Source organism: Anguilla anguilla, chromosome 2 (genome assembly GCF_013347855.1).
Source record: "Anguilla anguilla isolate fAngAng1 chromosome 2, fAngAng1.pri, whole genome shotgun sequence".
Classification (NCBI taxonomy): Eukaryota; Metazoa; Chordata; class Actinopteri; order Anguilliformes; family Anguillidae; genus Anguilla; species Anguilla anguilla.
The window spans coordinates 36,383,364-36,406,251 of record NC_049202.1 but is presented as its reverse complement, the minus strand read 5'-3'; the positions used below and the strand labels follow the sequence as shown (position 1 = coordinate 36,406,251).

General features: G+C 46.7%; 1 protein-coding gene across 2 annotated transcripts in view; it reads right to left on the bottom strand.

Moving 5' to 3' along the window:
- stat5a (signal transducer and activator of transcription 5a) overlaps nucleotides 1-22,888 on the bottom strand; it is a 73,171-nt gene that overhangs the window by 4,813 nt on the left and 45,470 nt on the right. For both annotated transcript variants that reach the window (XM_035405021.1, XM_035405022.1), the window contains 16 exons: nucleotides 18,599-18,736; nucleotides 16,820-16,976; nucleotides 16,018-16,107; nucleotides 15,313-15,487; nucleotides 14,069-14,199; nucleotides 13,311-13,462; nucleotides 12,898-13,053; nucleotides 9,092-9,271; nucleotides 7,362-7,449; nucleotides 6,385-6,507; nucleotides 6,007-6,099; nucleotides 5,358-5,564; nucleotides 3,366-3,460; nucleotides 2,665-2,807; nucleotides 942-1,097; nucleotides 605-656 (listed from right to left, as the gene is read on the bottom strand). In XM_035405021.1, coding sequence (XP_035260912.1) covers nucleotides 605-656; nucleotides 942-1,097; nucleotides 2,665-2,807; nucleotides 3,366-3,460; nucleotides 5,358-5,564; nucleotides 6,007-6,099; nucleotides 6,385-6,507; nucleotides 7,362-7,449; nucleotides 9,092-9,271; nucleotides 12,898-13,053; nucleotides 13,311-13,462; nucleotides 14,069-14,199; nucleotides 15,313-15,487; nucleotides 16,018-16,107; nucleotides 16,820-16,976; nucleotides 18,599-18,726 — 2,126 coding nt within the window. In that variant the 5' untranslated portion in view covers nucleotides 18,727-18,736. The remainder of the gene's footprint in view (nucleotides 1-604; nucleotides 657-941; nucleotides 1,098-2,664; nucleotides 2,808-3,365; nucleotides 3,461-5,357; nucleotides 5,565-6,006; nucleotides 6,100-6,384; nucleotides 6,508-7,361; nucleotides 7,450-9,091; nucleotides 9,272-12,897; nucleotides 13,054-13,310; nucleotides 13,463-14,068; nucleotides 14,200-15,312; nucleotides 15,488-16,017; nucleotides 16,108-16,819; nucleotides 16,977-18,598; nucleotides 18,737-22,888) is intronic.

Genomic DNA, 22,888 nt, shown 5'->3' with positions numbered 1-22,888 from the left:
CCACGGTATTAATGCGAGGACAGGGAGCTCGCGCTTAATTGGCAATTAACGAGGGGGCCTGCCGGCCGCGATGCCCTCGGCCATTAATTCGGAGGCGTCGTGGCCGAGAGGGCCCGAGAGGAATTAATGCCCCGCGTCGGGGAGGGGAGAGCGAGCGGGGAAGGGGGCTTCAGAAGGCAGCACCGCCGAAAGGAGCCCGCGGCATACTGAGCTGCCAGTTAAATAAGAGGCAAAAGACGTCCTGCTAATGAACCAACCCCCGGAGCGAAAGACAGGAGAAGACGCTGCAAGTGTGACGGGTCAGGCAATCTTTCCATTGTAGAGCAAAGTGCTATTAATGGCTCTCATCCATTCCCCCTCCCCCCCCTCCCCCCCCTCCTCTGCATTAGCGCCTCTCCGGCTCACTCCGGAGCTGAATTGAGAATTTGAAGGGCGCAATTAGCGATAATCAGCCCTTTCCTGTTATCCGCGGTCTCCGCGCCGCGCGGATAAAGCGGTTCCGGCGTCTCGCGTTCGACGGGCCCCGGCCCCTTACCAGCAGGGGACGGAGGAGCGGGGAGGACGATGCCCCCCGACATGCACGGAGACCAGCGGCGGGACTTACTCAGGCACAACTTGTTTAATCTGCGGTTTGACGTAGCCGTCCACTGCTTTCGCTGGAGGGGAGAGAGGTGGGCGGGGGGGGGGGGGGGGGGGTGGGGGGTGGGACAGGTGAGAGGAGAGCAGAGAGAAGGGTAAGCATCCCACAATGCCATCCGTCCAGCCTTCCAAAACCAGCACCCACAAGCTCTTGTTCCCTGGAATTAGCTTACCAATCTGGCAATGTGCACAGGAGAAATCGACAGAGCAGCTACCACTTTAGATCCACAGTCACTGAACATTGGTTGTGGTAGTATGTTGAGACAAAGCAACAACGGGGTGGCACGAGGAGCGGTACATACAGAGAGGAGGGGTGTAATATTTGGAGAAGACCTCGTCCTTGGGCCGGTCGGGGTAGAGGAACAGAAGATGGTTGAGGTCGCTGATGCGGTCGGCCAGGGAGCGGATAGAGAAGTCTTTGGTTGTGTAGGGCATGAGGTTCCACACCATCCTCTCTCCTGGGTCAGTGGGAAAACAGACACAGCACTGTCAGCCACCAAGCATCTGACCTGCTACTCAGGAATGGGTTGCCAATTCCATTTGGATGGAATTCCCTGGTTACTTTTGGCCACCAAACAATGCCCAAAAGACCTCCAAAGGGAGGCGCCCAGGGAGTATCTTTATTAGATGCCTGAACCACCTCAACTGTCTTCTCTCGATGTGGAGGAGCAGTGCCTCTACTGTGAGGTCCTCCCAGACAGCTGAGCTCCTCACCCTATCAAGGAGAACAAGCCCCGCCTCCCTACGGAGAAGCCCCATTTCGGCCGCTTGTATCTGCAATCTCACTCTTCCAGTCACTACCCACTGCATGTGACCAATAGGTGAGAGTGGAGATGAAGACTGACTCGTAAATCGTGAGCTTTGCCTTCTGAAGAAAAATCTCCCCGAAGGGAGGAAATCTCAGGAGGAACCCAGCTATTGAGGGGGCCAAATGGACGGGTAAAGGGTAGAGTGGATCATAGCGAATGCAATGTGGCATCTGCCACAGCAAATAATCAAATGGTCTACAGTCTGAGGTATTAAACTGTCCGGCAGCAGGAAGAACAAATGAAGAAATGTATAATATGCAGTTCAGAGAGGTGGGGTGATGCATCTGGGGCTCCACATTGTAAAAAAAAAAGAGATGAAAAAAACTGTGCCATGCCTTAGCAGAGTGAACACAGACCAGAGCCATCTTTCTGGACTCTGCATGTAGAAGCAGCAATAATATAAATGTAAAATAAATGTAATATAACTGACTCATATGGCTATATTTTGCTAATGAAAATGTTAAATTACATAATTGATTACACGTTTTATTATATCATTTTGTATACAAAACTTAATGTATATTTAACACATTATTTGTGAATTACATTTTTGTTTTGCCGCAGTTTCCCTGCAATAGAAATGTTTATATTTATGCTGTAGTTTATACAACCCAGCCAGTAGGGCAACTCCTCCACGCATTTTACTGAGCGAAGAAAGAAAACACTCTTGTTGGGGAGTCAGCATAAGCTTAATTCGGAAATCAATGTGTTATAAACCCCTTTTCAACAAAAACCCTGGCGCAAGCACACTCTTCCAATGCTGGCGCTAAATGCAGTAAAGATGCGTAAACTTTACCCAGACTGAGTCTGAACACCCACACGTTAGAAAAACAGAACAGTAGTTTTAATTTGTCATTTAGTTTTGAAAAGTTTCATTTCTTATTTATATCGAAAAAGAAAAATCATTGTTTTTTTGCACTCATTGTAAAGTTGAGAGCAAAAAACTGTTCACTGCCCTCTGGAGTGTTTTTTCAGTCTCTTGTAGAAAAATACCAATGGTCCAGTGTACCCTGGCTTTGGAAGGTACTGTAAGGAATGCTAATAAATCACCAAGAACTGCATGTTCTTGCTAGTTAGGAGCAACTGGCTTGATGAGCAGAGACAGCACTTAGGGATAGGAACACACAAAAATAACCAACTATGCAAGTCAGCCCCAAGTAAAGCCACCGCAACCAGCCAATCACAGCGGACGCAACCCTCAGTCGGCGGACAATACCTGGTTTGTTTGGGTTCTCGGCCACCCAGGCTATGGTGATGCCCCCGATCTCAGAGTCACTGAAGCGCAACAGGAAGGTCCCGTTGGGTTTGGACATCAGCATGTCCTGGGCCTGCTGCTTGTTCACAAAGCCCAAGATTGCCCTGCCACATCACAGACACATACAGACAGACAGACAGGAGACAGAAGAAGCAGACACAGACAGAAGCAAAAAGACAGACGTAAATAGACGCACAGCACAGATACAGCCTCGTTTACTCGGCCTAATTAGATCTTTGTGCGTCCAGGTCGCACCTGATGTAATGTTAATTCAACTCGTCATTAATTCATTTTTATCCCTCGTCAACAGAACCCATTTTGTCATGATCATGCTGTCGCTGTGGAAGGAGAGTACCATCAACATCAAACCGGAATTCATCGAACAACTAAAGAAAAAAACAACTGACACGCGCATGAGACAGTGCCATCATTTTTTTTTCCCATTTCAATTACCGCTCAGAAAGAAATATGCCATTTCCTTTCTCTCTCTATTCCTATTTTTACATTGACCTTTCTTGCAATGAGACATTTTCAAAGCCCTGAAATTTCTTCACAGTTGAAGATAAAGGTGTACAATGACCTAGTCTTGACAGTAAAGGCGGTAATCACAAATGATCTTTCATTTCCTCTGGAACACAGGGCAGATGACAGTGTTCTCCTACCCATCATTCCAGTGTGGTTTAAGGTGCTTCTTCATGAGCTCCATGACTCCGTCAAACCACTGCCAAAACGTGAAGTTCCGACCAGGTAGGCTTTCCTGTGGATCGAAAGTTGGGATAAAGATTCTAGCAGTTCACAACACGCCTTTCATTGCATAATGTATTTGATATTACATATTAATTTTCTTAGCAAATGCGCTTTTCTTGCAAACGACATAAGGGCTTTACACATTATTTCTCAAGGGAACGAAAACAGCGCTTTATTTTCGAACCGAAACCATGGCAACCAGGAACAGCTTCGTTGTACTGTATGTACATAACAGAATATTAAATTTGAGAACATAAAGTTACATTTACGGTACATTACAGGCATTTAGCAGCTGCTCTTATCCACAGAGACTTACACAGGTTTTGCTTTTTTTTTCACAGTATGAACCACTTATACAGCTGGATATACAGAAGCAATTCAGGTTAAGTACCTTCCTCAGGGGAACCGTGGAATTGAATCTGCATCCTTTTGGATACAAGCTCAGCACCCCAACAATAAATAAACACTTGTGAGTGATGAAAGATGCCTAGTTTCACTGCAGAGAAGTAAATCACATGCAGTGCTTCAATACGGATATTAATTTTGTTTAATGGTCGGTTCAACGTATACTGCATCAGAGGATCCGGCAGTGGAAAATCATACTTGAGTAGACAGACGGGAGAAACGGAGGTATTCAAGACAAAGCAATTCTGTATTTTGTGTACAGAGCCATCCCATAATTCTCCATCAGGATACGAGGACATTTTGTTCCATTCAGTGCAGCTTGCATTTCAGTGCTTAAGAAACCGTGTGGAACGAGGACAGCAACATCCGTTAAATTTCAGCGACCGTAGGGCCCTTAATTGAACAAATGCCCCTAATTGAAGGCAAGCTACCCATGTGCTCGCTGCCATTAGAGATCAGTTAAGGGTGACCTGGAATTGGAATCACTGGGGGCAGGGCTGGACAAACAGAAAAATTATGACTGGTCTTTCTTGTGGAGGAAATGGGTAACAGCTTAAAGGGGAAGTTCACTGTGCAGGAGTACTAGTACAGTAGTCGTCTGAGACTGCACTGCAGTACAGTGTGTCTGAGACAGCACTGTGTCTGAGACATCACTGTGTCTAAGACAGCACAGTGTCTGAGACAGCACTGTGTCTGAGACAACTGTGTCTGAGACAGCATGATGTCTGAGACAGCACTTTGTCTGAGGTAGCACGGTGTCTGAGACAGCACTGTCTGAGACAGCACTTTAGTACACCATCTGATGGGTCTGTCAGACAGAACATGCATAAGCGCAAAAAGCTTTCCGCTCCCAGCAATGATAAAAGGATATTGTCACTCATGAGGAGGTGGGCTCTCTACTGTCACACAGGAAGCTTCTTCTGCAGAAAACGTTAATTTTACAGACCTGACAGGTTACGAGCGCATCTCGGAAATCTCAGGAAATCAGTATTGCATTTTTAATTAAACTCAAAATTAGATATCATTACAAGAATCTGCATTTAAACTGGAATTTTCAAAAAGACAGTCTATCATACTGTTGCGCTATTTTAGGCCTCTCGATTTGGCAATGATTGGTCATTACAGCTGCATGATCGAGCAAAACAGCGGGAGTTCAAGCGTGCAGCTGTGATTTGCCTTCCATTTGCCTTCCGTTCTTTCCATTTTGTAACAACAAAAGGCCAGTCACAGCTGCACGCTTGCTCCTTCTGTGTGAGAGAGACATGAGACATCATGAGACATCAGCGCTTCAGCGCTTCACCGTGCGTCAGCGTCAGGACGTCACCGTGCGTCAGCGTCAGCGCGGTGCCGGAGGCACCAGCCTACCGCGGAACCCAACCGAAACAGGGAGTTCAGGACGGCGGCGCGGTCGGTTTCTTTGGGGGCCTTAAAAAAGGGCACCGGGCGTTCCCGCGACGACCGCGCCCGCGCAGCGTTCGTCCTCCGCGGCTGCGGACACTCACCCTGTTGAACTGAGACCAGGACATGGTCATGTTGCGGTAGTCCTCCGGGTTGATGCTGGAGCTGCTGAAGGCCTTCTGAGCCAGGAAGACCAGGTTCTCCTCCGACAGCCCCCGGTTGCTCTGCACCTCGGCCTTGTACTTCATGTTGAGCGCCTCGCACAGCTGGGGCCACAGCACCTTATCCGGCACGATGAAGGGAACCCGACCCTGAGGGAGCAGGGGGCAGGTCTGGGGTCACGCCCCGGATGTGAACTTACCCACGACCCTCGTGCGCTCATGAAGCAGTCTATCCGTACACCTACATCCCTACGGCACTCATCTGCACTGGAGATCCTCTTCAGTTTTACGTCAGAGTGGCTGTCACCTTGTTGCCGCGTTCATGCTAACATTTAAGCACTCTTTGTGACAGGGGTCTTCATATAAATACAGTATCAGTGGGGTTTGTCTTGCATATAAGACTTTGGATTATCTGAAGATCTCAAGGCAAATCTAAGTAGTGCTTAATTGGCACTAACTGTTGGCCTACAACTACAGTAAAAGCAGAAATTCACGCGGGAGGGTAAGGCTGCAGTCAGTAAGGGAAGTGCATTGCGCTCTTCTGTATTGAGAAACTGATGTAATGACATGCAAAGAAACAAACAACACTCACCGGCTCAGCAAAAGCATTATCCCAAAGTACCGTTGCAGTGGCGTTGTTGTCTTGGCTACCGTGGACAATCACAACCACAGGAAGTGATAATGTCTAAGTGAGGAGTGAGGCAAAGACAGGAAATACTTTCAGATGTGAGAAAAGAGAGGCTGAATTTGGGCATGTATCACACACCACAGCACTGAGGAGCATGCAACACAGGAACTTCCAGTCTGCCTGGCAGTGATGCTTTGGATAACTTTTACCTCACAGGCGTAATAGGATACATCACTTCTCTAACCGATGAAATTACTCTATTGATACATTCACTCACTCACTCACAGAGTTATCTGCCTAAAAACAAAAAGTCTTCGTCAGATCCTCTCTCACGGTACGTACCTTCACTTGAAATACTAGCTCATTGCCCCCCACGCTGAACTGCGACTCGAACAGAATGGTGAACTTCTCCTCCGTGACCGACTCCGCCCCGCGCCTATCCGAGCGCTTGATCCGCTTCAAAGACTGCAGGAAAGACAAGGACGATAGCAATGGAAGATCTGTAAACCTGGAAGGGGAGGGACGGTGTACTTTCCCCCTTCACTCTACTGTATAGTGCCCTGGTCCTGGAGTGCCAGTGACACTTCCGCATTTAGATCCACCTGAGTTTGATCACAACAGTTTGACGGGCGATGAAAAGCCTGCACCTGAATATTCTGAATGGTGAAACACATTGTCACCTGCTTTCATTGAACCTGATTAATTAAAATGAATCCAGTTATGTAGTTATAGCTTTGAATGCGGAAAAAACCAGGACCATCTCTGGCACTCCAGGACCAGGGTTGGCTACCCCTGGTATATTAGGATAAATGTGCTAAATATGACACATTATATGTTACCCAGGGCTGTATGTACCCAATTTCCACCCCAATCTGGATTGTCCAACTGTCCGCAAACCAGCTGTCCATTTGGGAGAACTGAGACATCTGTGGTTCACCTCTGAAACATGTGGCGTCCAACATATACTTCATTTGGCATCGGAGACCACAGCTACGCTCGCATATGCTGTGTTGACATGCAGCCTTACGAGCGCCCTTTTCAGCCAGCGGGGGGTTGTTTGAGAGCAAAGATCGCTATGCGGCCAAACCCTCCCATGCAGGCGCCAACTGCGAGTCGCCCCATGGAGCTCCCGGCCAACAGTTGGTATAGGCACAGTCCGGATTTGACCCGAGGCCGTGAGGCTCACCCAGGCACCACAGTGTGCTGCCTAAACCGAACTGTTTTACCCACGAAGCACATAAAAATAGCACATGTAGCGTGAGGCCTTTGATCTTCAATAGATACCACATGGGTACGATCCGGGCGTCCTCGCCACTCACCATGTTCCTGAAGTGGGCGCTGAGTGTCCCAGTGGTCTGGTGGTACTCCATTACACAGTTGTTGTTGAGGATCTCGCCACTGCTGTCACTGAAGCAGAGGGCAAAGTCTGTTAGCTGGGCAGTAGCCCAGACAAAAAGCATCTGCCTTCATTTGTCATCACTGGATGTTTAATGCATCGTCTGTCTGGAACCAGAATTCACTTGTGCTGTAATGTTCTCCACCAATGTCACGCCATGATGCTGTCCCGTAAAAATCGTGATATAATATACAATGATACTTGTACGAAGAAAAAGGAAGGTCTCTCGAACTCGATGAAAACTGATGGTTTATTTAAAAGAACAGCAGTTGTCAGAAATACTGTAATGGATTCTGGATTCAGCAGAGTTAGTTTGAACCTTGCTCTCAGGACTGAATGTCCTTAAATACCTTTTTTCATGCAGTGTTTTCTGAGGCGTGAAACAGAGATAATGCGATTTGATCAGTGTCTGGACTCCCTAAATCAACTGTCAATAGGGCGTCTGATGTTCCAGGTCCCTAGCCAGGAAAGTCTACCGCATTTTTAATCAAGTCTCCTTGTTTGGAATAGTTCCTGATCACCCAGTCCCAGCTGCTATTCTGTAATTGAGTACTATGCCGGTCACTGGTGATGAGCTACATGCATGTAACCTGCATTGTCCTAATGATAAGTGGCCAAAACTACCCAGGAAACTGGCATGGTTGATGTGCTAGTGTTTGAGACTTGAGTGGATAATCTTACAAATCTTAAGATACTTTTTATTGGACGACCCTTTTGTTTTCATATTCTTCTAGTCTTTTAGGCTGTCATAGCATAGTCATGCAACAAAGTCTATGGTGTGCATTTATTATCAGCAGGCTATAGGTATTACAATAAATTGCCTACTATTTTTACATTATTTACGAAGCCTATAAGGCCCATTGTCCATTCCCGCACAATGTTGGAGGTGTTATCGGTTGCACTACCAAATGTCATGTATGCAACGGTCATTTAACCCTAATTAGTTATATTAGCGAAGAGATTGAACAAAAAGAAAAGACCTTTTAAATAACTACAGGAATAGGCGATGTTGCACAAGTCTCAGAGCACCTAAATACCAAGGAATGAGTTAGAGAGAAAGACAAATGGAGGCCTTCTCGTCTGTTTTTTTGCAAAAAGCGTCCCTCTTGCATTTTTGGCCATGCCTAACATGCTTGATATAGGCCAAGTTTGAAAAGGAATGCTTTTTTGGCTCTCCGCCATGTAGGACTATGCTCTTTCAAGGTGCAGTGCCTGCATGTGGAAATGAACTTAGCAAAGTAACATGATATCCAGTTTCCATCGCCGATAATCGACACTACCATCACACTGCTCAGCCCTATGCCGATGTCTGGGCTTCCATTAGTCACCACCTGTGCACATACAGTTTGTCCTCATCTAGCTTACAAATGTGACCACGTACATTCATTTCTGCACCATGTGACCCTCCTACCCAGCTTGCCAATATTTATCCAACACTCTGGACCTGTGTTTTGTAGTTGTTCCAATGATCTTTGGTATGCACTTATTGTACGTCGCTTTGGACAAAAGCATCTGCCAAATAAATGTAATGAATGTAATGTAATGTAACACTCCTTAATATCCCATTATGATGAACAATAATGACATAAAAATCGTTCCATGGAAGTCACGTTGCTTAACAAACTAGAGCGGAGCGGTGGGGGCTAGACCTACTTCCTGGTGTTCTCGTTCTTTAAGAGGGCCTTGGCCTGCTGCTCGCTGATGATGGTGGCCTTCACCTGAGGAGGGTTCATGTGGACGTTCAGCTTTCCCCCTACCAGGAGCCGCACGGTGGCGGCAAATTTTGTCTGCGTCTTCAGGACCTGCGGGGGCTGCTTTTCGATGATGAAGGTGCTGGGGGGACAGTGACATCAGAGGATCAGCTTCTTCAAATGGGACCCTGTATCCACAGTATCCAGAGTGTGTACATATGTACATAGATTAAATGGGCCTTCTGTGCCGTCTTGAACATATCAAATTTTGTGTTCCCGAGACTAACAATCTGCAGTTTCGTAAGTCACTCTGGATAACTCTATAAGGGAAAATGAATCAACATGCATTATAATAAAAGAATGATGTAATTGTCGGGAAAACACGCTGACCTTGGTTAGAATGAAGAAGTATTAAGTTTGTCGGTAAAAAAATTAAATTCCAACCATAAAAAAATAACCATGAAACAAATATTACTTGTATCCAAAATCTGACACACAAACGTCATAGTACTGAGATTATCAAACAATGATGAGCAAGACAAATAAAAAAATAGATTGAGAAAGAGTTATCATAGAACACCGTATGTTCTCGCTTTTTACAGCTCGTTAAAATAATCTGTACTTCTTCTTTTCCCTGCCACATTCTGTAGCACACAAAGCACATGCAGGAACTAAATGCCTCAAAAGAAAGAAAAAAAAATACAAAATGTCTCCAAACAAGACGTTGAGCTACACAGGAGGGAAAAACCCATTCAACCCATTACAGTCAATAATTATTGATTAGATTCAATAAAATGGGGGTCATTTAGAAAACCTACAGTAAATCTTAGACAATATAGCAGATATTGGCATGTTTCACAGATTATATTGTATGCTTTACGTTTTAACAAGTGCGCGTCCACAGTTTTTATTTCCTTTTGAAAAACAAAACTGTCAATGGAAGAGGAAAGTAATAAAGGAATAAAACTTAACTTTAATATTTTCCCTGTGACGACGGGATGGTTTATGGCACAAAGAGATTAGTGTTGTGTAGATATGCAGAGAGAGGAGGGTTCTGTACTTTTGGAAAAAGCAGAAGGTTGTGTAGATACACTGTACTGGAGAGTTGTGCAGATATGACAAGGTTGACTTGTGTACAGTAGATGATTCCCTCAGTAGACTGAGACTGGGGAAGGGTAGTGAAGAAAATTTCAAATGTGCGCATCGGCTTGTGGCTACAGGAACCTCCCCAAATATGGCATGGCCAGTACCTCTAAAATAAAAATTAACAAAGCTTAATGCTACATGGCAGATATTGTGGGGAGTATATCCAAACACCTAAGAAAACAAACAAAAGTATTCTGTGTTGCTCAACATTTTTTGTTTGCACTTTACAAACTGATGAATGGACTCCTTAAAGACTTTCAACTGCAGTATATTTGCGGTTTAATTGTTTTGTCCTTTGTCCTTATTGTAGTATGAATGTAATGGTACACAAAGTGAGTATCAGCACCATAAAGTTAAGGACAAAGACCTTGTTTTTTTCTTCTTGATTTGGTTCTGTACTCAACAATTTTAGATGTGCGATCAAGAAGTCCACATGTGGTTAAAGTGTACATCCTCACCTTTTATTTAAAGGTATTTTCATACACTCTGGTTTCACCATGTAGAAATTGCACCACTTTTTACACAGCCCCCATTTCAGAGCACCACAATGTCAGTTAATGTTATGTAATGACAGTCATATTTTACGTTCTTTACAGGCAATGTCTGCTTGAAGTCTGTCCAAAATAGACATCACCAGGTGCTGAGTATTTTCTCTAGTGATGCTCTGATAGCCCTGTACTGCACCCTGGCAAGAACTTTTCAGTTTTTGGCCTTGAAAACTCCTTTGTTACTTCAGCAGTATGTTCGGGATCATTGACATGCTGTAGGATAAAGCACCATCCAATGAGTTTAAAGGCATTTTCTTGAACCTGAGCAGATAAGATCATATCTTGACCTGACATTTTTTTAAGCACCAGCAGCAACTGCAGATTGCAAGCATACACTAAAGATTTTACTGTGCTAAAGCACAGGAGTGAACCGGCATAGTTTAAAGAGCAGTCAGAAAACTGAAACTAAAGTAATTGGTTGGAACAAAAACCAGCACACAGACCAGCCCTCCAAAACTGGAGTTGTGCACCCCTGACCTAGTTAGACTGGCTTGTGCTCTACAAAACATGCAAATGTGCTTACGCTCTGTGGTTCCGACTAAGATTAGGAGATGAAGGTTAACGTGGCTTTTGTCTCAAAAATAGACTTCACCGATTTCAAACAATGAGCACAAACCGCAGGGAAGCATTTTTCAGTGGCAAAATGTACCAGTGCGCTGCTGCAATTCTGTATAGAGCATCTTCAGAGAACGTGCAGCGGGAGGCTCCTCCCATTCTCTCATGCTCCACTCAGGAGGCAGCGACCGATACAAACATTGCCATGGCAACCACTTGCCCTTGCACCCTACGCCTCCCTCTCAGCAGCAACAACCAGGCAGACTGAGTGCAATAACTTGAAATTCTGAGAGACCTGAGACAATTAGATAACTATTATATCTGAGTGGAACACATATTATCGTTTCTATTAACTATTTCATCTTTGTCTTTTCTTAATCATTTGTAAATAAATGTTTTGGGTTACAGATTGCGTTGTCTCTATATTGTAATACGTGCACTCTACTGACTAAACAAACTCAAATTAAAAGTATTGCTAGGTTCCTCCTAAATTGTTATTTATTGTAAATTCTAAATTCCTAAGCTGTTGCCTGGTTATTGGAGGATACACACACACACACCATGCACACACACAAACACACACCTCTGAAACACCTCTGAGGTGGAGCAATAAGATACACCAAAGCAATAAGATATACTCGACACCACCACATAAATGATGCCCTGTACGAGGACAGTACAGATTTACATGATTCAAACATTGTATCTAATTTTTTTTTGTTTTTTAATTTCCCTCCATCCTCACCATATGGAAGTACATTAAAATGGCGACAGCCAACGCACTCACACACCAGGAAAGCCTCATCAGCGCGGCCCTCCAAGACAGATGCGTACAGTAAAAAAAAAAAAAAGAAAAGCTTGGCAGTACTACAGCACAAGAGATGTAAAAAAAAAATAAAAAATAAAAAAATCCCCAATGACTAAATAACAGGACGGTTACATGCTTACGAATGCATGAACGCCAACATTTTCAAAAGAATTTTGAAAGTTTGAATAGTATTACAGTCGTATAAAATATAGCACAATGCACAATGACTATATTTTCTCTATTCCATAATTAACTGTCGTGAAAAAGACTGTGAAGTCACCTGGAATTCACCTGCCTATAGCTCATGCTCAATGCCCTAAGCCCTGAAGCCCTAAATCAGGGTAGGTTATCAGTCCATCCCTAACCAGGCACGCCTCATTTAACTGCTAAAGATCTCACTGAGCGGCTCATTAGCAGAATCAGGTGTGCCCAATTTGAGTGGGAGTGAGAACCTACAGGACATCAGATCTCCTGAAACAGGGAAGGGCAGCCCTGCCCTAAACTATTTGGCATCTGCTAGCAAATACCAGTTCCTACAGCGCGGCCTTTCTCAAAACTGCGCTGGCGGCGTGGGCCGCAGCAGGAAATCGCTTCTGCGCAGAGATTGGACGGCTGTGCGCGTCGCCAAGGGCGGAGCATGGAAATCTGCACGCTGACGCAGGCCGCCCCCCCCCCCCCCCCCCTCTCGGAAGCGCGCGCGTGGGCACGGACCTGGTGACCAGCGCGGAGATGATGTCTGTGATGGTGCTGTTGAGCTCGGTCAGGAGCTCCTCGATGGGGCCGGGGATGGGCAGCTGCTGCCTGAGGTGCTCGGCTCTCCGGATCTGCTGCCGGTTCTGCCAGATCATCTCCGCCAGCTTTTCACACCTGGAGGCGGAAGGACGCTCAAATCAGAGACGCGCGGAAGGACGGGGACCCGTCCTGAGTGCCTTCCTCCTCTACCTCGTCCTCGTCGCCATCCTCATCAACAAGGGGTCACCCTCGTTGAATCCTCTGCAATTTGCAGATACGACTCAGGGGGAGCTTACCGCCGCGGTTGGACCAGAATCCCATCTGAAGTACTGCAGGGGTGTCACACGATACCGCGGGACCGATCGTGGTGGTTCTCTTTGGTGCGGACTCACCAGGACTGCAGGACGTCCAGCCCCCCCTCTGGTGGACCCCCGTTGCCCGCCAGCTGTTGCCGTCTCTTCCACTGGATCAGCTCGTCATCCAGGATGATGGTCTGCTGCTTCCGGAGCAGCTGCAGGGTCTTCTGGTGTTTCTCTGCCAGGTCCTGAATACACACACACACACACACACACACACACACACAAATGCACGCAGACACACAAACACACACAGGCACACACACACACGCACACGCACACGCATTCATAAACAGACACACACACACACACACACACACACACACACACACACACACACACACAAGCACACACACACACAAGCACACACACGTTACATGAGGACAAGCCCACGAAGATTGTGTCACCTGTCAGCCAAGCATTCCTCGCATAGCTTTTCACTGACAGCGCATCTACAAATGCTCCAACTCAAGCTGAAGCTCAACCATTCCTTTCGCGATACCATAAAATGTTGCGTATGCCTTTTAATGAAGAATATTTTAACCGATATTTCCTCATAAGAAGGAAAAAAAATGCCTTTATGAGGGAGATAAGAGTTTTGCATATTTTTTTCCAAAGACTTTTGATGAATGTGTGAAGTATGAGTTTAAACCGCCTCACTAATGCAGGCCGAATTTTAGACGGGCGGTGAGAATTTGGGCGCTCCACTCTAACAGGCGAGGTGGCGGGGGGTGGTGGGGGGCTGAATTCTGGCAGTGGGTGGACTGGGGAGGGGGGAGGGGGGGGGGGCGTACCAGTCTGTATTTCTGTAGTGTGTTGGCCTCCCGGGTGAGCCAGGCCTCCACGGTGGCCCTCTTGCTCTGCAGGGCGGGCTCCCTCAGCAGGCGGTCGGCCGGGGGCAGGGTGGACAGGCTGCTCAGCTGGGCTGGACGGGAGGGGAGCGGGGGCAGGGGAGAGGAGTCAGCCACTTTTCGCTTCGTCCCACCTGCCGGATGCTTCCAACAGGCGCACCGCAGGCCTTGGGCTAACCGGACCATGCGTGCACACGAGCGCACGCGAGTAACGTGCATCCTGAGCCGTACGTACTTGCATTGATCTCACTCTTGCTGAGCCACATAGTCGAAGTTACATTCAAGTTTATGCATATAACAGAATCTCTAATCCAGAGTGACTTCAATATGCGCATACATACTGCAAAGGTTAAGACCATGATCACTGCTGGTGCCAAGCAATCAGTGTCACAGCCCACTTTAGTAATGAAGACATAAACCTACAACATAAAGTTAAGTAGCCTGTATATTACATTACGTTAATACATCACATAGTAGACATAGAGCAATGTATAGAAGTGGAGATCATCAGTGTAACTCTCACAAATACAAAAATGCAGTGTCACCAAGATAGCAAAGTGACCCAATAAAAATGAATAAGCGTCATATTAACCCAATAAACAACAATTTGTACAGTAACTAAACAAAGTACCACTAGACAACCAATCTTCGAACAGCTATAAGTTTAACATTATTCAATCCAATGAAAGAGAGAGAAAAAGAAAGGTTATCTAGGGCAGCCATGGCACAATCTGAAGAATCTGAGTCTTCAGCCTGCGTCAGAATATGAGCTGTCCTGACTGCGGTGGGAAGCGCACTCCACCACCAGGGGGCCATTACAGACGGGAGACGTGACCAGGACATGCAGGTACGCGGAGGAGGGGGGGGGGGGGGGTTGGGGGGGGAGGGGGGAGGTGCCTGATGCTGATTTGAAGATAGAACAGAGCTTTACCTTCAGCTGCCTTACAGTAGGTGCAAGTTGAATATTGTGAATGTAGACGTTTAAGCAGAAGGGTTTTATGGTATAGAATTTGATGCACCATAGGTAAAGGTATTAAATCCACAATAAATACTCAGTATAAGTGTGTATTCTCAGTCAGCTGCAGAGGATGCACAGTGACTCGGCTGTCCTGTCTGTAGTGGGGAGCTCGGTACGCCTCTGGAGGACAGAGAAGAGGCGTTTGTAGAAAGGCATGATGGGAGCTGACCCTGAATGCGCAGGCTCTCCTGGTACTGGATGATGAAGTACTCCTGGTTGTGCTGCAGCTTGCGCAGGTCGTTCTCCGTGTCCTGCGTCATCACGCGCAGCTCCTCGAACGCCTGGTTGATCTGCTGGTACTTCTGAGACATGCTGTCCAGCATCCCGCCCCCTGGGGAGTTTGACTGCAAGCCAATCAGAGCACAGGTACTGCGTGTGAACTTTCTGAGCCCACGTGCTCTCACATCACACATTCGCAAACCACGAGAATTAACCTTTCCTTCTGACTCGCCTATGACGACTGTCAGTGAATTGGTCATCATCATTAAATGCCATATGTGTGTGCGCACGCTTGTGTATGTGTTGTGTGTGTGTGTGAGCGCATCTGTGTGCCTGTCTGCAATGTGTGTGTACAATCAAAATACCACATCTCAAACAAAAAAAAATGTATTAGCACCTGCTGGTGGCTCCTGTATTTTGTGCTTTTAACATGTTTTTATCTTCTAGCCCACCTCCCCTTCCCTTAAGTGGCTTTTGTCGCTTGCCAGGCCGCCATTGTAAATAAGAATTTGTTCTTAATGACTTGCCTGGTGAAATAAAGGCGAAATAAATTTTAAAAAAAACAAAATTCTATCCAGCTATTGGTGAAACACTGAATGGCCCAGAAAGCCACGAGTCTTCGCACAATCTTATTTTTAACGGGCTCTTCACTCACATTTGTGGCCTCCCGCACCAGCCTCTGCTCGGTGTAGAGGATGTGTTTGATGCACCGCACCAACTCCAGCGGACATCGGTCGTACGTGCTCTGCGAGACGGAAACGGCAAAGCATTTGCAAAGCAAAACAGCCACGCGGGGCCCCCGGCACGCCAGCGGGCCACGCACACAACAGCATCTTTGTCCCGGCTGGAACGGTCTGCCCACAGTGCTCAAACGTAGTCAAATTACATTCGTCCCGTCTGCGCAAAATAGCACGACTTCTTTCAACAGACGCGCCGGGTGCGGACAGCCCTCAGGACGCAGCCTTGGACTCGCGCGGTGCGCGTCTGTCCGTCCGTCCGCGCCGGGCGTCGGGTCCCCCCGCGCCGAAGGCGCGGCGCGCGCTGGCACCGTGGCTCGAGAGCGCGTCTTTCACCGCCGCGCCACCCGGGAGCCAGCCGCCGCCGCCGCCGCCGCCCTCGGGCACGCTCGTTACAGTGAAATTCACACGAGGGCCGGGCTTCGGACAGTCGGACAGAAGGTACACAGAGGGAGTCTGAGATGTCTCGTGGGCCTAGTTCGAGGAGAGTTTTTCATCTCCGCTTCCTTTTATTCGTGTCAGGAATCAGAGATGACCGTGAGTAGAAGGTTACTGGAAAACTGTTCGGAAATACCAGCACCCAAGGCCTCTTCCTGCATTGGTACATCAGGGCCCTTTCCTGTCCCGACCTCTGATACCTGAGCTTTTCCTCTCTCGGAGCGGCTGAACCCATGATGCACCTCTCATTAGCGGCGTGACGGGCCCACAGGGGCAGCTCACCTTTAGCTGAGTGGCGTAGTGGCCCAGTTTGATTCTCAGCAAGAAGCCGTCCTCCCCCATCTGGTGCTCGGCCTTGTTCTGCAGCTCCTGGATCAGACTGTCCAGCATTCGCTTGGCCTTGAACTCCTCCTGCGGGTTCTCCAAGTCGATCGAGTCCCTGGAGTGCATAAAAAAAAAAAAAATTTTTTTTTTTGAAAAAACCCTCAAAAGCCTCTCTCACGTGAGCCGAAGCTAACGACAGAAGAAGGTCAAGGACCGTTCACCCTGAAGATAAACCATTAAGCTGGCGGAACGACACAGGCCAGGGGTGTTCTCGTGCTCTGTGGCGATAAACTCTGAGTGCCCTGAACAGTCGCCTGGTCACACGGACAGCCCAAAGGGCTAGGAAATTCATAGGCATGGATCCAAATGGAAACAGGAAAAGACGACTCCTGTGGTTTGCAGCCGTAATGGCTTCAAAGCGGTAACGGTAAATTCGCTCTGAGCAGATGAAGTTACTGAAAAGATGGGCCTGACTCAGTGTTAGCCTGTTTGGAATTCCAGGAAAGGCCTTTGGTCACATAGTGACCGAATGGCTCACAGCTCGGCCCTTTCCGATTTTACTCCACTGAGGAGCGTGCCAAGGTTTTCACAGAACCTTGCCCTAATCTGTGACCGGAATCGCTGTGCACAAGTCAGCCACGACTTGCGCAAACGTTCTGGGTTCCCGGGAGTGACCTGGCAAACCTGACAGCCACGCCGTAGCCAAAGAGGTGCAACCGCTCTAAAAACGCAGGAAACCAGCGTGCCAGAAAGACGTGTCGCTGCTGCCTCTGCTACACCGGCCTGGTGCTATAAGCTGACTCCTGCAGCCAGCCGGCCTGAATTCTCAAAATCATCACATACACTCAACGAAAATCATTAAAGTGAAAATAAGAAATGTTTGGGCCTTACACATTCCTTTACAAAACATGTAAACTGACTGCAGCAAAGGAATGCTATAGGAGAATTAAACTACCAGGTTCATGCAAGTTTGGGAAAATTTGAATTTAAAGGATGTTTGGAAATGGCTGCTCAAACAATAATATGGCAGCTGGGTAGCAAGCAAAGGAATCAGAATGAATTTTAAATACATTTCATATCTCATGCTTTAAGCTAACCAGCTAACCAATATAAAATTTCCTGCATTGGGAATGTGGGGATTGGTAGCCAAAACATGATTAAATACAGTAAAATATGTATTAAACCTTATTAAATATTGAGCAATACTAATCAATAAAATTGCCCTGAAAATGTGGATGGGGAGTAGACTTCCAGCAGACTACCAGTATCTTTAATCTTTTAATACTGCAGGAATTATGGACAGCTTGACAGTCTACTCATATACCTTAATCACAATTAATGGATTCTATAGAAATGCTCAAATTATAAACCAAAACAAAATATATACACACCCATCCACATTGCACAATATAAAGTTACCCAAGCAGCTGCCGTCATAGTTAAACTCCCCGTTGTGATACTGTCCCGTTGGGCAGATATTTGGATGGACGTCTGGTGCGTTGTTCACGTTCTACACGCTCTAGTCCGTACGGAGAGAACGAGCCGGGCGAGGAGCCAGAGAGACTGCGCTCCAGACATGCCCGCCGGAGAAATGCCGCGCTAGCCCGAGAGCACAGGCCATGTGAGGAGGGAGGGAGAGGGAGAGGGAGAGGGGCGGGGGCCGCGGAGGGTTTCGGGAGCGGCGCCGAGAGAGGGCCGTGAGGACAGACGGACGGACGGACGGACGGACGGACGCACCACAGCTGGCCCTCGATCCACTGGGACAGGTAGTGGCGCACCTCGATGGGGAAGTGCTGGCCGTAGAGGGACTGCATCTGGTGCAGCGCATCCCCCTGGAGCTGCTGGGCCTGGATCCAAACTGCCATCTTCAGCACCCTGAAGGCAAGGAGAGAGATAAAAGAGAGACGCGCCTTTTAACAAACCCCTTTACGGACAGTTAACTAGTGTTGGGGCGACACACTGTAGAAACCCAAGCAATCAAAAATGTAAATATCTAACGGAACCAGACAAAACATAAGCTAAAGAAGGTACATTTTTTTAAAAAAATGAATTAAAAAAACACTACCGGGAGTCAGCAAAAAGCATTCACAAATATTCATTTGCCACCCATTACAGAGCCCCATTCATTTGCCACCCATTTAAACAGGTTTAAAATCCTTTAGGGTGTTCATAGCCTTATAGTGCACAAAATCAGCACCGTCATAAAGAGACAGAGAGGGAGAGAGAAGGAGGGAGACGGAGTGGGAGGGGGAGGGAGAGAGAGAGAGAAATGGCAGTCTATTTCTGATGAAATGGCGGTCATGCATAGTGTTCTCACATTGGGAATGTATATTTGATACACTGGTATGCATGTTCACTGCAAATGATCTTCTCGTTTATTCTTTAATCTGCCAAATGTGAACAAAATAGGATTTGATCCTGTGCCACGGTACGCTCTGAGCTGTGATCACTTTTCTACCCCTTACTGTCCATGCTTTCTATCTGAATAAAGCAAAAAAAAAAAAATAACAAAAAAGGAGGAGGAGACTGTTTGCTCTCCTTTATAAAAAAAAAAGAAATGAGGCATACGCTTGTGCAGAACAGGTCCAGGCAAATGGATTCAAGTTATATTTCCCAGAAGCAACAATTCATTGTCTTCTTAATAATAGTTTCGAGTCAAGTTTAACCCCATGATAGCCATTAAATTGTAATAAAGACTATTAGATTACAGCAACCTGTTGAGCAGACAAGGACAGGGTGGGCGTGTATCCTGCGCTCATTAGCATTCATATCTGTAAGACACGTCATATGCAAACCATTCCTCATCGCTAGCTTGGTTAGAGCCGGTTAGAGCAGTAACCTTACAACAACCTTACGCTACCAGACAAAAGAAAGAAAGCAGCATGAACTAGGCTTTACCATTGTACAGTTAAACCTGATTATCATTCTGTGTGTAATAGCGTTGTAGCACTGAGCTACCGTACACTAACATTAGACTCTACAGCAGTCTCAATCTCCGGACACCCGAGTAGAGAAAGTCGTTGATTTCACATGTCTACGCTTGAAAGCTATTTATTGGTTGCTAGCTAACGGTAGGTCTTCCTACCAATCCACCGTGTTTCTGTGATCCAAGCGAAAATGGGCACTGCAAATACAAAATGGCAAAAAAATGGCAAGAGCATCATTTACATATTACATGTAGAAAAGATTTCACTGGGCTCAATGTTTTTGTTGCGTAACTTACACCCAGTTAACCCCGCCCACAGAAAACCGGCCGTTTGGTCTAGAGGGAAAGCAAGAAAATTTGGCACAAGCTTTTATACTTTCTTTTTCGCAAGAATCATTTGAAAATATTTCTTGGCCGTTTGTAAATGCAAGAAAGTGTTCAAACAACACATCAGCAAAAAATTCACAGATATCAGTTTCCTTGGACCTTCACAGCAGAGTGCAGATACTCTGAGAAGATTCCATCACTTTGTTGAACTAATCTGGTGCTCAAGAGAGGCCATATGCACAGATGCCTACAGTGCAGGGGTGGGGAAACAGAGAGACAAATAAACATGAAAGAATGTGACTGCAGTTAGTGTGTTTTTTTTGATGTTGTTCTTTCTGCATTAAGCTTTCAAACATGAGCCTGCAACTGCCCCAAACCAGCTAGTCATTCTAAATTCTCTCAGGTATCTAAAAAATCCATCGCCACACATAAAAACTGTCCGGGCCAATCGGAAACACAAAGTAAATCTCAAATAATATTTTTTTAAAAACTTCAATAATGTGATAAATTCCACTTTCACAACTCACCTTATAGCACAAGTAACCCTCGTTGTTTTACAGAGTTTTTACAAGTCGCCAATTTATAAGCCCTGAACTAGGCCGCTGGTAGGATGTGTCACGAGAAGCGGCAAATCAAATGCTCATGCTCCTTGGCGTCTACCAGTTCGAATCACACTGAGAGGCAGGAGAGGTCTACGTGCGAGTCTCGCCAAAGTCGCCGTGCTCACACAAAGCAAAAGAGCACAGGGTGAAATGAGGTGAAATGAACAACAATAAAATCACGCGTGCAACCAAATGAAGAGGGAGTACTGACTTCTAACATTACAATTCAGCTCTAAGTGACAAAGGACAAAGCCTCTTACTAATAAAACATTCCTCATGCACAAATATTTTCAGCATATCCTATTGACCAGAGCCATAACTATGTTAATAGTATTTAAAATAAGTTGTAACAAATCCTTTGCCGTGAGCCTAGGGTACCAAAACTTAATCACCGACCACACTGTTTGGCCCCAATGGCCAAAGTCGGCTTGAAAGAACAGACATGGCACGGAAACACAGTTCGCCTTTCTGAAAAACCCAAGAGACAGGAGGAATCATAAGACATCCTCTGGAGTTCACTTGGGGCCAGAGAGGAGGATCGAATGAGAAAAGGAAGAAACAACCGCCGTGCGGTTGAAACAAAGGAGACCATTATGTGTCATTCGCTACGAGGCTCTCCCACGAGGCCCCCGCTTTAACTCCTCTTTCATCCCTTTTCTGTCCCAGCAGTAGCTTTCACAGGGGAAGTGAAAGAGCCGAATGTAGTGTCTGGTTAACTTATTAACTTCCTCAGTGCTTCACGCTGCCTGGACAAGCTTAAAATTTTGGCACAAACAGCACTGATACTACGAATGAAAGAGAGAAATGGTGCAACCATAGACATTAAAACAACTAGAGCGGTCACCACCTGACACTTAAAAGTACGACATGGAATTCCGAATAGACGCAAGCAAGGAGAACTTAGTGTTCTAAACAATTTGTGTATTATAATTTGTTTCATATAGAAGGGGTAGACATGTGCATTGCACAATTCATTTAGCAATATTGTGCAGTGGTGTTTCTAGCTTACGCTTAGGCTATTCATGACATTCAGCCTTGCATGGGCTTTTAAGAGAACAGCCTCCACGACAAACTCGGAGGACTATTCCTGTTCTGCACAGCTGACCAGTTCACGTGCCTTTAACCGTTGCCTTGAGTTGGCTGTCCAATTTAGCATCTGCTTGTGCAATGATGTGACGCTGCAAGAAAAACCACACTAGACAAATGTCCCAAAGGAGGAGTCAGAAATGGGAAGAAAATGCTTGCACTGGCTGGCCTGCTCTCTTCTGAGCTCTTCAGAACAGTCGGTCCCATTCAGATAGAGGAACTCTGGGAAAGTGAAGAAACCGGCCTCACACAGTCCAAAAGGGTGCCCACCTGCACGCTGCCAGGCGTTAAAAATGTACTTTAGAATAGTCAGCTGATAGACTCGTGCCCGTTGGCGTACAGTTCCTCATCACTCGCACCCCCCGCAGATCCAGCGGCTCCTGCTGTCCCCAAACACTTAAAAAATGTTTGCCTTCTGTTACACATTAAGCTTCACTTCCAGGCAAGGCAAAATGAAAAGGGAGAAACGTGACGTCGTGAAGTCCAGCTCTGGAGCTGGAGGAAAGGACTGCCAGATGGATGTCCACGGCTCCCTTCTTTAGTGGTGAGCAGCCAAACGGTTGAGAGGTCAGCTGCTGAGAAGGGCACAGTGCACATGCAATGACGTACCGGTGCCTAACCTTAACCCTCACCCCTTTGCTCCCCCATCCCCACCGCCGCCCCCCCCTTCGCTATCTCAGTCTGTCTTTGCCTCGACCCGTCCTGGAGCGGGGGGTGTTTCCCGTGCGATCGTGAGTGAAAGTGTCAGTCCCACTGCTCTGAACTTAAGTGACGTCTGCAGCGGCTGCCGCCTCAGGCTGCGAGTTCATTGGCACCCTTCTCCTTTAGCTTGCCCGAGCGTGCTCTCCCATGGGAACTGTTGGGCCTCAGGGGATTAACCGCAGCGCTCTGACAGCAGGGAGAACCCCTCGGTCCGCCAACACTCGCACAACGCAGTCTTTACATCACTCTACAGAGCAAACGCAAAGCCCCTGGGCACTTCCACATGCTCCAGCCCACTGGAGATCCAGCCTTAATAGCTAAAACGGCAACGAAAACCACAGAATGACTGCTTTTTTTGCCTTGGGTAATAATGTTAGGATTGCA